This window comes from Equus asinus, chromosome 5, assembly GCF_041296235.1.
Source record: "Equus asinus isolate D_3611 breed Donkey chromosome 5, EquAss-T2T_v2, whole genome shotgun sequence".
Classification (NCBI taxonomy): domain Eukaryota; kingdom Metazoa; phylum Chordata; class Mammalia; order Perissodactyla; family Equidae; genus Equus; species Equus asinus.
In genome coordinates, this window is record NC_091794.1 from 111,470,001 (window position 1) to 111,483,594 (window position 13,594).

Genomic DNA, 13,594 nt, shown 5'->3' on the forward strand with positions numbered 1-13,594 from the left:
ACTGGGCCGGCCCCTGGATTTTCATCTTTATTACTAAGACTCTCAAAAACTAAGTGATCATGTGGCTTTAACACACCTCCCTGAGGTGACAAGGGCCAGGACGTTGCCAGGGGCTTTGGAAAGAGGACCAGGCAGCTCCCCTGTAGCCCGCCCTCACTGCGGCAGAGGAGGGGTGCACACAGGCATGTGGGTCAAGAGGCTAAATGCCACGAAGAATGTGGCTGTTCCTGGGAGAGCTGCCAGTAGAAGGAAGAGTGGCCAGCTGTTGTCCATTCCTACCGAGGGCAAGGGGGCTTCCCAAGGCAGGGAGAAGGGGGACAGGGTCAAGGGCTAGGGTTCAATGGTGCAGCCAAACTAGTCCTAAGCCAGGCCCCACCCAACACGCCGCCCCGGCCGGGCTCATGGACCCCTGCCACCCCCCATCCCAGCCCCGTCTTCCCCCCTCCCCCCGCCCGGAGGCCCAGCCCTCACCTGCATACGGGGAGTACAAGGGAACCACCGCAGGGGCGGGCAGCTCAGCCCCTTACAGAGGGTGACGAGGGCAAAGGTCCCCATCAGCAGGCACGGAGGGCCCCCAAGCCTCGTGGCCCCATCTCCAAGAACAGAGGGCTTCGGCCCAGCTCCCGGTGCTCGGAAACCAACTTCAGGAAGATTGTCACTGAGCTAACATCCTTGCCAATCTTCCTCTATTTTGTATGAGGAACGCTGCCACAGCATGGCTTAATGAGCACTGCATTGGTCCGTGCCCAGGCTCCGAACCAGCGAACCCTGGGGTGCCGAAGCAGAGCGCATGAACTTAGCTCCACTGGGCCAGCCCCTGCCTTCTCTTTAGAAATGCACCCCTGGGTAATCTGGTGGAGCCCTGCAATTAGACTGCACATGGGGTTTTGCTTTTGGCAGAGTGAAGGCTGGGCCTGGGGAAGTGGCCTCTCCTGCAAGCGCGAAAGAGACCACCGCGGACAGTCCCTTCCCGCCCACCTCCAGACGCGTGGCCTGGGACCGCAAGGAAAGTGCCCCTCACAAACATGGCCGTATGTCCCGCCCTCTACGTAAAGCGCCCGCTTTGTTGGGTCACGTGCCGGCGACGCCGGACTGTGATTGGCCAACCCTCTGGGGACGTCAGACGCCGCGGCGTGGGCCGAGGAGTGCCGGTTGCAGCTCTGCTGGAAAGTGTTGGGCCGGGTGCAGGGGCTCGGCGGCGGCGCGGGGGGCGGCAGCGCGCCGCTCACACTCATGAGGAGCCGGAAGGTGAGGGGCCGAGGCCGGGGGGGAGGTGCGCCAGAGGGGCGCCGGCTTTCTGGGGAGCTGAGGAGGAGCCACGGACTCCTCGGGCCGAGGGGCGGCCTCTGCCTGGGCCTCACCCCGTGTTGGCTGGGGGTTGGGGGGGGGGTCCCCTGGACCACGCCCCCGGGGAGGAGGGCCCGGGTCACGCCCCTGGGAAGGGGGGCCCATTACTTCCGGGACTGGAGGGCTCCCAGGTTACGTCCGGGGCTGGGGCCGCCCCCAGGTTACGACCCGGGATGGGGGGCCGACCCCAGGTTACGTCCCTGGCTGGGGGTCTCTTTCCAGACCTGGTCTGGACTCCCGGCTTCCCAGTGCTGCCAAGCCGGGCGTTAGTATCATTCCGTCGCCCCCACCCAGGCCCGAAGTCGCTCAGCACGCCACCTGAGCTTGGCGCCAGTTCCCTCGTGCCAGGTGGGGGGATGGGGGGGGGATCCCCGCAGAAGGCGATGAGGAGCGAGGGGGGGCGCCCGTTCCTGGTCCTGGGTAGCCGGCGAGGGGTGTGAACCAGCGGGGGGACTGGGACACCAGCACCCCCTGCCCAGGGAGGGTCGCTGTCGCTGTGAGCCAGGCTCATGGCCTCCGGGGAGATGGGAGCTGCACCCGCGCTCTGTGGGTTTGCTCAGAAGGAGTGAATGTCCGCTCCTCTGCTCGCACTGTTTGCAGCTCTGAAGCTGTGTGTCTCCCATGGACGGCGGGTGCTTGGGTCTCCCTGGGGTGGTCGTGGGTTTTTTCCCCAGCCTGACATCTCTGCCTTTTGACTGACTTGTTTAGCGTGTTCAAATGCAGTGTTATTGACATAGTTGGATGCACATATGCCGTTTGATATTTTGTTTTCTTTATATATGTCTCTGTTCTCCTGTTCCTTGTTTCAGTGGATTCAAGTGAATATTTTCTAATATAGCATTTTAATTTAATGACTTTTTTCACTATTTTTTTTAGAAGACTTTTTCCAGTGTTTGCTCTAGGTTTAACCTATACATCGGAACTTAGTGGAATCAGCTTCAGATTTGTGCTAGCTTAATTCCAGAGATACAGAAATGTCACTCCTATATAGCTCTATTCCCTTTACCTTTTTTTTTTTTTGAGGAAGATTAGCCCTGAGCTAACATCTGCCAATCCTCCTCTTTTTGCTGAGGAAGACTGGCCCTGAGCTCACATCCGTGCCCATCTTCCTCTCCTTTATATGTGGGACGCCTACCACAGCACGGCTTGCCCAGTGGTGCCATGTCCGCATCTGGGATCCGAACCGGCGAACCCTGGGCCACCAAAGCAGAACGTGCGCACTTAACCCCTGCACCACCAGGCCGGCTCTTTACCTACCTTTTTGATGTGTTGTAAATATTACATTTATCATTGTTAGAAACCCAGTAATTCCTTGTCATGATCACTTTACCATCTGTAGTCATTGCCTTAGACCAGTTCAGCTTTGCTCGCTCCGCTGGACTGCTTTGTGGTGCTATTGGCAAATCGAGCACATTGTGGATACCTTGTATCCATGTCATTATATACAGTTCACAGAAGGAGATAACGTTTGGGAAACTGTCTTCTGTAAGGGCATGGTTACCTTTACTCGTGCTCTCTTTTTATCTGTGGATTTGAATTACCATCTGGTGTCACTTGCTTTCAACCTAAAGAGCTTCCTTTTAAGGTGGGTCTGCTGGCAACAAATTCTCTGTATTCGTTTATCTGGAAGTGTCTATCTTGCCTTCATTTTTGAAGGCTAGCTTTGCTGGATATAGGATTCTTTGTTGGCAGTTTGATTCTTTGAGAACTTTGAATATGTGTGAACATCTCCACCGTGGTCTGGCCTCCATCGCTTCTGCTGTGAGGTCACTGGTTTATCTGTTGGGCCCCCTGGTGAGCGGGGAGTCATCTCCCTCTTGCTTTCAAGATTTTCCCCTCGTCTCAGCATTTGTACAGTGGTGTCCATTTGTGGATTTCTTTACCCTCATCGTAGTTGGAGTTCAGTTCTGTGAGATTCCTGGATGTGAAGGTAGTTGTGTTTCAGTAAATTTGGGGAGTTTTCAGCCATTATTTCTTTGCATGTTTTTTCTCCGCTTTTCTCTCTGGTACTCCCATTACACGCATGTTGGTACACTTAATGGTAACCCACATTTCTCTAAGACTCGTCATTTTTCTTAATTCTTCTCTGTCTCTTCTTCAGCTTGTGTAACCTGTCAGTCTATCTTCAGGTTTCCTTGATCTTTCTGCTGCCAGTTCATGTCTGCCGTTGGGCCCCTCTAGTGAATGTTTTGTTTCAGTTATTGTACTTTTCAACTCCAGATCTCCATTTGGCTGTTTTTTAAATAATTTCTGTATTTTTATTGATATTCTTTATTTGATGCAATATTGTCATCAGATCTTTACTTTTTTTTTTAATTTTTGGGGGTTTTTTTGAGGAAGATTAGCCCTGAGATAACATCCCCCGCCAATCCTTCTCTTTTTTTGCTGAGGAAGAGTGGCCCTGAGCTAACGTCATGCCCATCTTCATCTACTTTGTATGTGGGATGCCTGCCACAGCATGGCGTGCCAAGCGGTATGTAGGACTACACCTGGGACCTGAACTGGCGAACCCTGGGCCACCGAAGCAGAAGGTGCCAACTTAACTGCTGCACCACCAGGCTGGCCCCTGATCTTTACTTCTTTAATTGTGGTTTCTTTTAGCTCTTGAACTTGTTTATAATGGCTTCTTTGAAGTCTTTTTTTAGTAAATCCAAATCTGGTTCCTCTCACAGGCAGTTCTCTTACCTGCTTTCATTCTGGTGTATGGGTCTGCTTTCCTGTTTCCTTGCATGCTTTGTAAGTTTTGTTGAAGAGGGACATTTTAAGTGATATATTGTAGCAACTCTGGGTATGGGTCCTGTCCCGTCTGTCCCCGGTTGTTGTTGTTAATACGCTTGGTTAATTGTGTCGCGACTGGGTGGATTACTCTAGTGCAGTCTGTTCCTCTCCCACAGCGTGCTGCTCTGATGGTGCTTCTGGGGCAGCGTTCGGTGCGCCCTTAGTCACCCAGGGAAGACAGTGGTTTTAGGAAGGCCCTCTTTCTCTCTTTCTCTGACTGCACCCAGCTGTTAAGCTCCATTATTGCCAGCTGATTACTCAATTGTTTTCAGCAATGACCTGGGCCATAAATTGCTCTACAAACGAATCCAATCACAGTCTGGCTTCTTTAAAGGAACGGTTTCTAAGGTCAGTGTTTGATCTGTGTTCTGACCCCAGGAGGGCTCCTCCGCTGTGTTAGTCCCTGGCACTCTCCAGCAGACTAGCTGGCCTACTGTTTATCTTGATTTTCCTCCCCACTGCCTTTGACTACAACCTCTGCTGTTCCTGAGAGCTCCCTCAGGCACAAACTTCTCCACACTCCCTGCAAATAGAGTCAGTTCCTTGGGAAGAGATTCAGAGTTCTCTGTGTTGATGCCCACCTCTCCCCCAGGCAAAATCTCTGAACCAGAGTTCTGTAGCTGGGGACAGTGACATACTTCCGTGTGACACTCCTGCTCTAGGAGCTGCGTGCTTGGGGGAGGGTGACGCTGGGCAGCAGCCTGAGGTCCGTTCAGCTGGCCTCTCCTAGCCTCGAACCACCGCCTCACAAGCAGGGGCCGGGGTGACGGGGCCCCAGTAGAGCCTGTTCCACGCGTGGGGTCTGGGCAGAAGGGCCACCCCCGACCACACTCAGGACTGCCTCACTACAGGCAGGATGAGGGCACAATGAGAAGCACCGCCCTCCTGCTCCCCTGGGCAGAAAGCCCTCCCAGAGTCGGGGGGAGGTGCTGTGTGTTCCTGGCTGTGGCCTCCCGAGCTCAGATACCACAGCTCCTGCCTTTGTTCTGAATTTGTGTAGGTGTTCTTGAGCAACCCTTTCTTCATTTGCCGTTTGCCCACAGGACCATTGCCAGTCTTTCAGTGGTGGTGTTGACTGTGTAGGGGAGGAAGACATTTCCTCTACCCGCTGTGGGTTCTTCTGGCCGGAGAATGAATTAAATTCACATGAAACAGAACAACAGGAGAAAATGAAACAAAGCCTGATAACATGCATACATGGGAGAGGCTCAGGCAACCGGAGCAACTCACCAAAATGGCTGAAGCCACCACCTTAAATATCATCTTCAGCTAAAGACAAAGGAGGATGTTGGGGGTGGGGGGGAGTCAGTTACAGGAGGTTACCAGACAAGCACAGTAAACAAGAGGAAGGTTATTATGCAGATTTAAGTCCTTGCCTTCCACATTGATTAAGAGTTTCTAGACATAAGGTCATCCCCCCTTCTTCCTGGTACAGAGGAGGAGACACCTTTACAGATGGAGATTTCCTTTACAATGTAAATGTCTCTTAACAAAGAGTAAGTAAATTCTACTTTTCAGTTTCTTTCCCGTCTGCAGATTTTAAAAGTAATCAGGCCAAAATATTCCTCATGCCAAAGAGACATATTTTGGGGTGGGTGGCCAATTCCAGTCCTCCACAACTGCACTCTACCAGTGTCCCTGGGAGGGGATCAGCAGAGCTCCTCACGCTGTAGTTTGCTCTTTTCCTGCCCTTTTTGGGAATCTGTATTTTTGTCTTTGACGTCCCAGTTTTTAAGCAGTCTCTTGGAAGGAAGAAGACCTTGATCATGGAAAGTTTTTTATTTGGGGATGTTTACGTGCAAGCAACCAGGTTGCCCAGGTGAAGAGCGACAACTCTCCAAGTTAGAAGAAATGTACTAGATTCTTGACATTTTGGAGCTGGCACCTTGAGATGGTTTTACCCTTGATTAAACTAAAGCCAAAATGCTACCAGATTAGCCTCTTGCAAATCTAGAGTGGACGACAGGTGGCCTGCTCAGGTGCCTGTGACAACCACAGCTCCCAGGCCTCAGCCCAGGCCCACCGAGTTACCTCTGCAGAGGGGCCTGCACCCTGGGACTTCAGAACCACACTTCAGAGATTATGGTGGGAAGCATCTGGAGCATGCTGCCCCAGAGAAGGACCTGGCCAGGCTAGAAGCACAGAGCTGGGAGGGCAGGCTCCGGGTTCAGTCCCTCTGCAAGCGGCGCAGCACTCCTGCGGCCGGCTCTTAGAGCTCATATCTGGGGAGAGCCGTGGGGGACAAAGCAGGGAGAGAGGGACTTTGAGGCCAGACGTCACTTGTGTCAACTCAGACAGTTCCCCCACCAATCCGTCCTCACCCCAAGTGGGGGTGCTGCTCCTTTTCATGCTGTTCAGGTGCTGAGCACAGTGCCCGCTCCATCAGCACTCAGTGGTAGCACAGCCGTTGTCAGGCCAGTCCTCCCGAGAGAGCTGAGCATAGCCTGCGCAAGCATGTCCATTCCCCACCATGGAAGGGAAGGTGTTGGGGGGCACTGGGTGGGAGCGTCCTGTCCCTCCCAGAGAGGCTCAGTAACATCTAGGCTCAGATCCTTCGGTGTGAGACGTTGCAAGCCCAGACCCAGGCACACCACGGCAGCAGGCCCTTTGCCTCGCCTGGCACACCTTGTTGGTACCGCGTACAGCTGGGTGGGGTCTGCTCCTTCCACGGGTTGCTACATTTTCTTTCCCTCTTTTTTTTTTTTTTTTTTGGTGAGGAAGATTCGCTCTGAGCTAACGTCGGTTGCCAGTCATCCTCTTTTTTTTGGTGAGGAAGATTAGCCCTGAGCTAACGTCTGTGCCAATCTTCATCTATTTTATGTGGAATGCTGCCACAGTGTGGCTTGACAAGTGGTGTAGGTCTGCGCCCCAGATCCAAACCCACAAACCCAGTCCCCTGAAACAGAGCGCACTGGACTTAACCACTACGCCACGGGGCCAGCCCCATCTTTCCCTCCCTTTTAAATGCTCTCCAGGAACTGCATGGTATCCTGCAACCTTGATGAGCTGCCCCCCTCCAGGGGCCTCTGAAGGCATCTCGGGCTGTGGGCTGCCCGTGGGGGTGGATGAGACACCATTGCCAGCTTTCTACACTAGCTGCTTTCCTTTTTGATTTCTCTTCTCTTACGTTGCGTGCAGTGCCCTTCATCCATCCACTCTGGGGCCCAGTTCCAGGGCCCGTCCTGACAGCTGCTGTCAAGCCTTTCACTTGCAATGCCCTACGTTACTCCCTCTCTTTATCACTCACTGTCATTAATTTTCAAGTTTTAAGTTAAGCTTTAAATCTATTATTTTCCAAGTGTATGTGGTATCCATTCTGGAACAGAAAAAGGAATTAGTGGAAAAACTGATGAAATTCAAATCCAGTCAGTCGTTTGGGTAACAGTGTTGTAGCAATGCTAATTTCTCAGTTTTGACGGATGTACTGTGGTGGTCTCACATTAGGGAAGCATACACGGGAACTCCCTGTACTGTTTCTGAAAACCTAAAATTATTGCAAGTAAAATTATTTTAAGTTTTCTTATTTTTTATTAATTCTTTTCTTGTTATTAGAAGACTTTCCTTTGTGTTCAGAATAAATTTAGAGGGGGACCAGTTTGTTAATGTTAGGATTAGTCACACGGAGGTTAACTGCTTTAAACTGATAGAAGTAGGACTGTTCCCGCCTATAATTTGAAGGAGGGAGTTAGGAGCGCAAGAGTTGGCTTTTGTTTTTTCATGTTACCTTTTGCCAGAACTTAGACACCATAGAAAAGTTCAAGAACTTCTGAGAAAAGATACGTGCTGCTTATTCTAAACGCGATTGAAGTTGACTACTATCTATTAACTCATAAATGGAGGTTCCTGGAAATGTATAGGATAAGGGGGACAAATTGCCACAAGCTTCCAAGATCGTGGAGAGGGTAGATCTTGCATCTTAAACCCAAACAGAATTTTGTTTGAATTTGCACATTTAGGCCACAGGTATCTTTCCATAAAGATGATAAAACCATGGCAGGGGGAGGGACCCTCTTCAGGTTTTTCTTTAGTTAGGAAATCTCCATCTCTCTGCTCATGTTCCTTTCACGAGAGCACCTTCTGACTGGCCTCTGGATCTGGTCTAGCTCACAGGTGGAGTGCGGTCCTCAGCGCGCCTAAGAGCCCGGAGTTGCTCAGCCAGGTTGGCCTCTGCTCAGGACGTCGACATCACCACGTCTGCCGGCACAGTATGTCAGGTGAGTCTCGTGACCACGAAGACCTTGTGAATCTTGACTGGCCTGTGCGTTTTTGTACAGGATTTTCACTCCGAGCTGTGTTGTGTTAGAAGAACGTTGAGTGTTGCTAAAGTACCAGAGGCACGTGTGTCCACGCATGCAGTGCTGTAACTGCTTTCAGAAAGCTGTGCTCTCCAGTCCAGGGCTTTGCTTTCCGTGTGTTGGTCCACAGGTGGGCGTGTGTCTTGGACCTGGTCTCCAGGTGTACCTTGCGTCCTTCTCTTTCCAGTGCAGTCTTCTGAGTGATGCTGGCGGTGCCCTGCTCTTCACCCCTGAAGGCTTTCAGAGAAGGGAAAGTGGGCTGGGAGAGGAGCCCTGGCTGCCGTTCAGCATGGCGCAGCTGTGGTGGCCAGGCAGGCCATGCGCCCAAATTGGCTCATAAAGTCCATTTGCTTCCTGGAGCCCCAGCCCAGGGGTGTGGTTGGGACTTGGTTTTACACCATCAACTAGCAGAGTTTCGCTCACAGTCTACTACTCATTAAAACTGTGTTGGAGTCAGTTTTCCACATACTTATTGAGCACCTACCCCATGCCATAAAGCAGAGATCCCTGCCTTCACGCAGCTTACATTCTAGCAGAAAGGAATGGAGCTGGATTCTTTTGTTAAAATTTTTGTTTTTAAAGATTTTTTTATTTTTTTCCTTTTTCTCCCCAAAATCCCCCAGTACATAGTTGTATATTCGTCGTTGTGGGTCCTTCTAGTTGTGGCATGTGGGACGCTGCCTCAGCGTGTTTTGATGAGCAGTGCCATGTCCGCGCCCAGGATTCGAACAAACGAAACACTGGGCCGCCTGCAGCAGAGCGCGCGAACCTAACCACTCGGCCACGGGGCTGGCCCCTTCTTTTGTTATAATTTTATCACTTGTTGTACATGCTTCTGAGTTTGCCTCAGGAAACACAGCTCCCCTGGGGAAACGGCAGGTGTGGGAGCCGTGCGGAGTGTGTCTAGCTCCACCCGCTGTGTGGGTTCTGTCCCTTTTGTGGGGGACCGTGAAATGGCACTATGGTAGGAGAGCTGGCTGCAGCGTCTCCATTGTTGAGACGTGAGCGGGCGCTCCAGCCTCTGGGATTGAGACTTTGTGCTGTCCTCTTCGTCCTCCGAGATGTGTCTGGTTTCCCCTCATCTTTGTCTTCTTGACAGACTTCCTTGTCACACAAAGCCGCCGACAGGCGAACCTCCAAGAAGTTCAAGTATGACAGAGGTCATCTGGTGAAATCGGAGTTACAGAAGCTGGCCCCTAAGAGCGCCAGCACCGCTGAAGCCAGAGCGCCGCCTGCGAGCGCCTGTGAAGCCGCGCCTCGGGGGGCTGCGGAGGCTGGTGCGCGGCCGGCAGAGGAGGCGGCCGTTGCTGCGCAGCGCTGCCGGGGCGTGCGTGACGCCTGCTCACCAGAGACTGCGGAGCTGGCCCTGCCGCAGCGCGGCGCCCCTTCAGGAGAGGAGTCCGCCAGCAGCCCCGCCGCGCGGGACGGGTCGGCGCCGGATCCCCAGCCAGCGCAGAGGCCCGCCCTGCAGATGGACAACAGCGTGTTTCTCGACGACGACAGCAATCAGCCGATGCCAGTGAGTCGCTTCTTCGGAAACGTGGAGCTCATGCAAGTAAGACCCGTGGCTGCTCCTCAGCTGCCCCACCCACGTCATGTGCTCCCCACTTACTGCATGTCAGTGTTGCTTTAATACCAAGTCAAATGCACAATCATAATTTTAACTCCGAAGGAGAAAACCAAACATTTGCTCATTTGGGGCACTCCTCCCCTCTCCCAAGCTGGGACTCGTTGCCATGGTGAGCGGCTACTGCAGGCCCTGTCTCTGCCCACAGCCGTCGGGTGGGGGTGGGTGTGGACAGGCTGTCCCTGGACCCTGTGCAGGGTTGTGAATCGTGCCTGAGGTTTTGTGAATAGCTACCCCACGCTTGCTGGGCTCCTTTTGTCTTTAACTCGCTGCCTTTCCCTCAGTGGACCTGATGGGGAATGAACCGTCCTCAGGAGAGAGGTGCTCTGCCTCGGTCACTTCCCCGTCTGCAGGGGAGGGCCATCCTGCAGGACCCAGCCCTGGGATAGGGCCAAACCACCCCCAGGCGCTAACACGGGGTCACTGTGACTGAAGCTGGCTGACTCACTGGATGTTTCCTTCCCCCAAGGACCTTCCACCGGCATCTTCCTCGTGTCCCTCAATGAGCAGGCGAGAATTCAGGAAGATGCATTTCAGAGCCAAAGACGACGACGACGACGACGACGCGGAAATGTAGAGAATAAAGTATACACGACGATTTCTTTGCATATTCAGTATAGTTAACAGTTTGACAATTGAGCAGATTATGGGATTTGTATAAAATTTATCTCCAAGAGAACGTATTCTGAATCAGACTTCAAAACTGACTCATGAAAGTCAGCAGTGCGGAACACCGGATACCTTTGGGGAGAACGACACATGTGAACTAGTGATCTTCGAGAGTGGGTGTCAAGCTGCTGTCTCCACACGGAGCTATTTTCTCATGTCTGTACATATGTGATGATGGTGAGTACACTGAGGGGGCTTGGGGTTAAATGAGAGAGATCTTTGTAAAGAAAACTCTTCACTTAAGCTCTTTAGTTTTGAAAATATGCAAGTTTATTTTCCTTTATCAAAATTTGATCATTCTTGTGATTGATTTAATGCCAGTTCTTAAAGAACTCTCCTTTATTTCTGTATATGAAGCCAATGTTTACCTTAGAAATTTTGCAAAATACATATGGGAAAGAAATAAAATATATTTTGAAAATATTTCTAAAGAAGTCTTATGTCCCCAAAGCTGTATTCCTTTCGAAAACGTTGGAGAGCTAGGGGAGAGAACAAGTGCGGTCGTGCCGTCTGCTTGTATGTCTGGGCCAGCCCATGTGCCTGCACACCAGCAGGGGGAGGCCCCGTGCGGCCCGAGAGTTAAGAGCAGAGCTGTGACCTTGAAGGGATGTGACCTCTGGTGTAGGTCTGGGATTTCTGAGACAGCAGAGGTGTTCAGCACACTCTTCGCCCCGTGGGGTGGGGAGGCTAGCCGTCCCGCGAGCGCCGCACTCTCCTCCCTGCTGTGGAGGGTCACAGGCACAGCGCCCCGCCAGAGACTGCACTGCCCAGTCCCCCTTGCGTCCAGGAGCGCCTGTGGTGCATTCTCGCCTGTGCACTGTGGAGAGCAGCGCAGGTGTGCTCTGCATGCCTCTGACTGCCACCAGCTGCGTGCAGAGACCACGCAGGGCCTAGGACTGGAGAGCGCGCAGGAGGAGGAGCATCCAGGAGGTGAGAGGGTCCAGGTGGGAGCCAGGTTCCCAGATGACCCGAAACAAGGAGGAAAGCTGCCTGCAAGGCAGCAGGACGGTGTTGCATCTCCCTGAGTGAGCAACAGAGTCTGACTGTTTACACCTTTCTGGTTTAGTTATAACAGCAGCTAGATGTACCCCATTCAACTGTGAAACACAGAAGTATTTTACGTAAGAGATAATTGGGGGCAAAATGCAGTTGAAGTGCCCTGTAAGGGATGTTTCAGCTCCCTGATGGCTCCACCTGCCCTGCCAGAAAGAGACTCTCCCCAGCCGGCGTTCTTTGCTTCCGATGGGATCATTTTCCCATTAGCAGCAGTGACCTTTGCCTACTCTGAATAATTTGGTGATTTATTGATCAGTGAACTACTCTATATTTAGTAATTTGAAAACGTTGCTTGTAAAAGCCTCTTGATAGCAGCCAGGGGAAATAATTTATAGCTTGAGATCACGCAGGAACGATCGTTAATCACTGCACCTGGACCCGTCGTGCTCGAGCTGCCTCAGTGTGGCAATTTTGTCTTCCCTGCACACTGTCCCCCGGGAGAAGCATCGTCCTGAATCCCAGCACACCTGCGGAAGAGACACCAGGTTATGCTCCAGCAAAGTGGGAAATGAAAACTGTTCACTCCAAGGACGACCACCCTCCCTCACTCGCAGTTTCCAACCTGCACTGACGGGAGCATCATCGGGGAGACAGCCTCCCGTCTGCCGAGGCTTCTCAGCGGCGTCTGGGAAGGAGGCCGCGGCGTGTGCGGGCGCTTCCCTTCTATCACGGAGAACGCGGCAGCGGCGGGCTCCGCTGAATCAAAGCTCTGTCATTTCACGTGGTAGTTGAAGAGTTTTTGAGGTGCAGAAAACTCCATGTGGCATCTCTGGTGTTGAGAAAGTGGCGGAGGTGGCAAATCTGTATCCGTGATGGTCACCCTCGACTGAGAGTGAAATGTCCCCAGGTGGAAACACTAGGGGAGGAGCCGCACAGGCTGTGGTGGTTCCGGAGCCTCGTGGAGCATCAGGAAGCCCACTCTGTGCTCACAGTGCCAACAGCACAACAGAAACGTTACGCTGAGGCCAGTTCAGGATGACTGAGGACCAGCAATACAAAAGAAATGTAGGATAAGCCCTAAGGGTGACATCCCAAAAAGCATATTAAAGTAGATGTTAAAATCACTCTAACTGTGGGTATTCCAATGATACGTTCTGCCAGCATGTGAAGTGACTGCCTGACCTAGGCTACTGCCAGAGGCCGGGCTGCGTGACAGATGCACATTTTTAGAAGCACTCTGTAACATGGGTCTTCACGAAAGGACTAGAGTGCTTGAGCGGTACAGAATACGTACCCCTGGAAGTCTACTCCCGCAGAGCTGAGGACCACAATAAGCTGTGGATGTCTTCCTCCCTCATGCACGTCTGCATAGGGCCCTGAGCCCACCTCAGGCTCAACAATTCACAGAACACACAGGACTCAGGAGAGCCGTTATACTCACAGTCACTGTTTATCTCTGGAAAGGACACAGATCAAAGACAGCAGAGGGAAAAGGCACATGGGGCAGAGTCCAGGAGAGACCCGTCACAGGCTTCAGGTGTCTCTCCCGTGGAGTCACATGGAGACGGGCATGATGGGGGACTACACGTGCGAAGTGTTACAGCTGAGGAGGCTCCCCCGGGCCTCAGGGCCCAGCGTTTTATTGGGGGTCAGCCACGTAGGCATGGAGTGCCCATCTGAGGAACTTAGCTGCTCAGACTCCAGCCCCCAGGTCAGTAGAGAGAGGGGCCCAGTCCTCGGGCATACAAAGACACTCCTCTGCAGGAGTGTCCAAGGGCTCAGGGGCCCCCCAGGAGGAGTCAAGGCAGCCCTGAAAACAGGCCTTTCTATGGAATGGGCAGGGTTTAAGATGTAAGTCAGGCTCCCTCCCTAAAGCCCTTCA

The 13,594-nt window shown here is 52.5% G+C and overlaps 1 protein-coding gene across 1 annotated transcript; it reads left to right on the top strand.

Annotated features, from left to right (window-relative positions):
• The first annotated feature begins 1,114 nt into the window (after positions 1-1,114).
• On the top strand, positions 1,115-11,150 carry C5H1orf174 (chromosome 5 C1orf174 homolog). The gene is made up of 4 exons (XM_014862253.3): positions 1,115-1,248; positions 8,229-8,339; positions 9,520-9,975; positions 10,517-11,150. The coding sequence occupies exons 1-4, from the start codon at positions 1,234-1,236 to the stop codon at positions 10,622-10,624; spliced, it is 690 nt and encodes a 229-aa protein (XP_014717739.3). The 5' UTR covers positions 1,115-1,233; the 3' UTR covers positions 10,625-11,150.
• Positions 11,151-13,594: the final 2,444 nt, after the last annotated feature.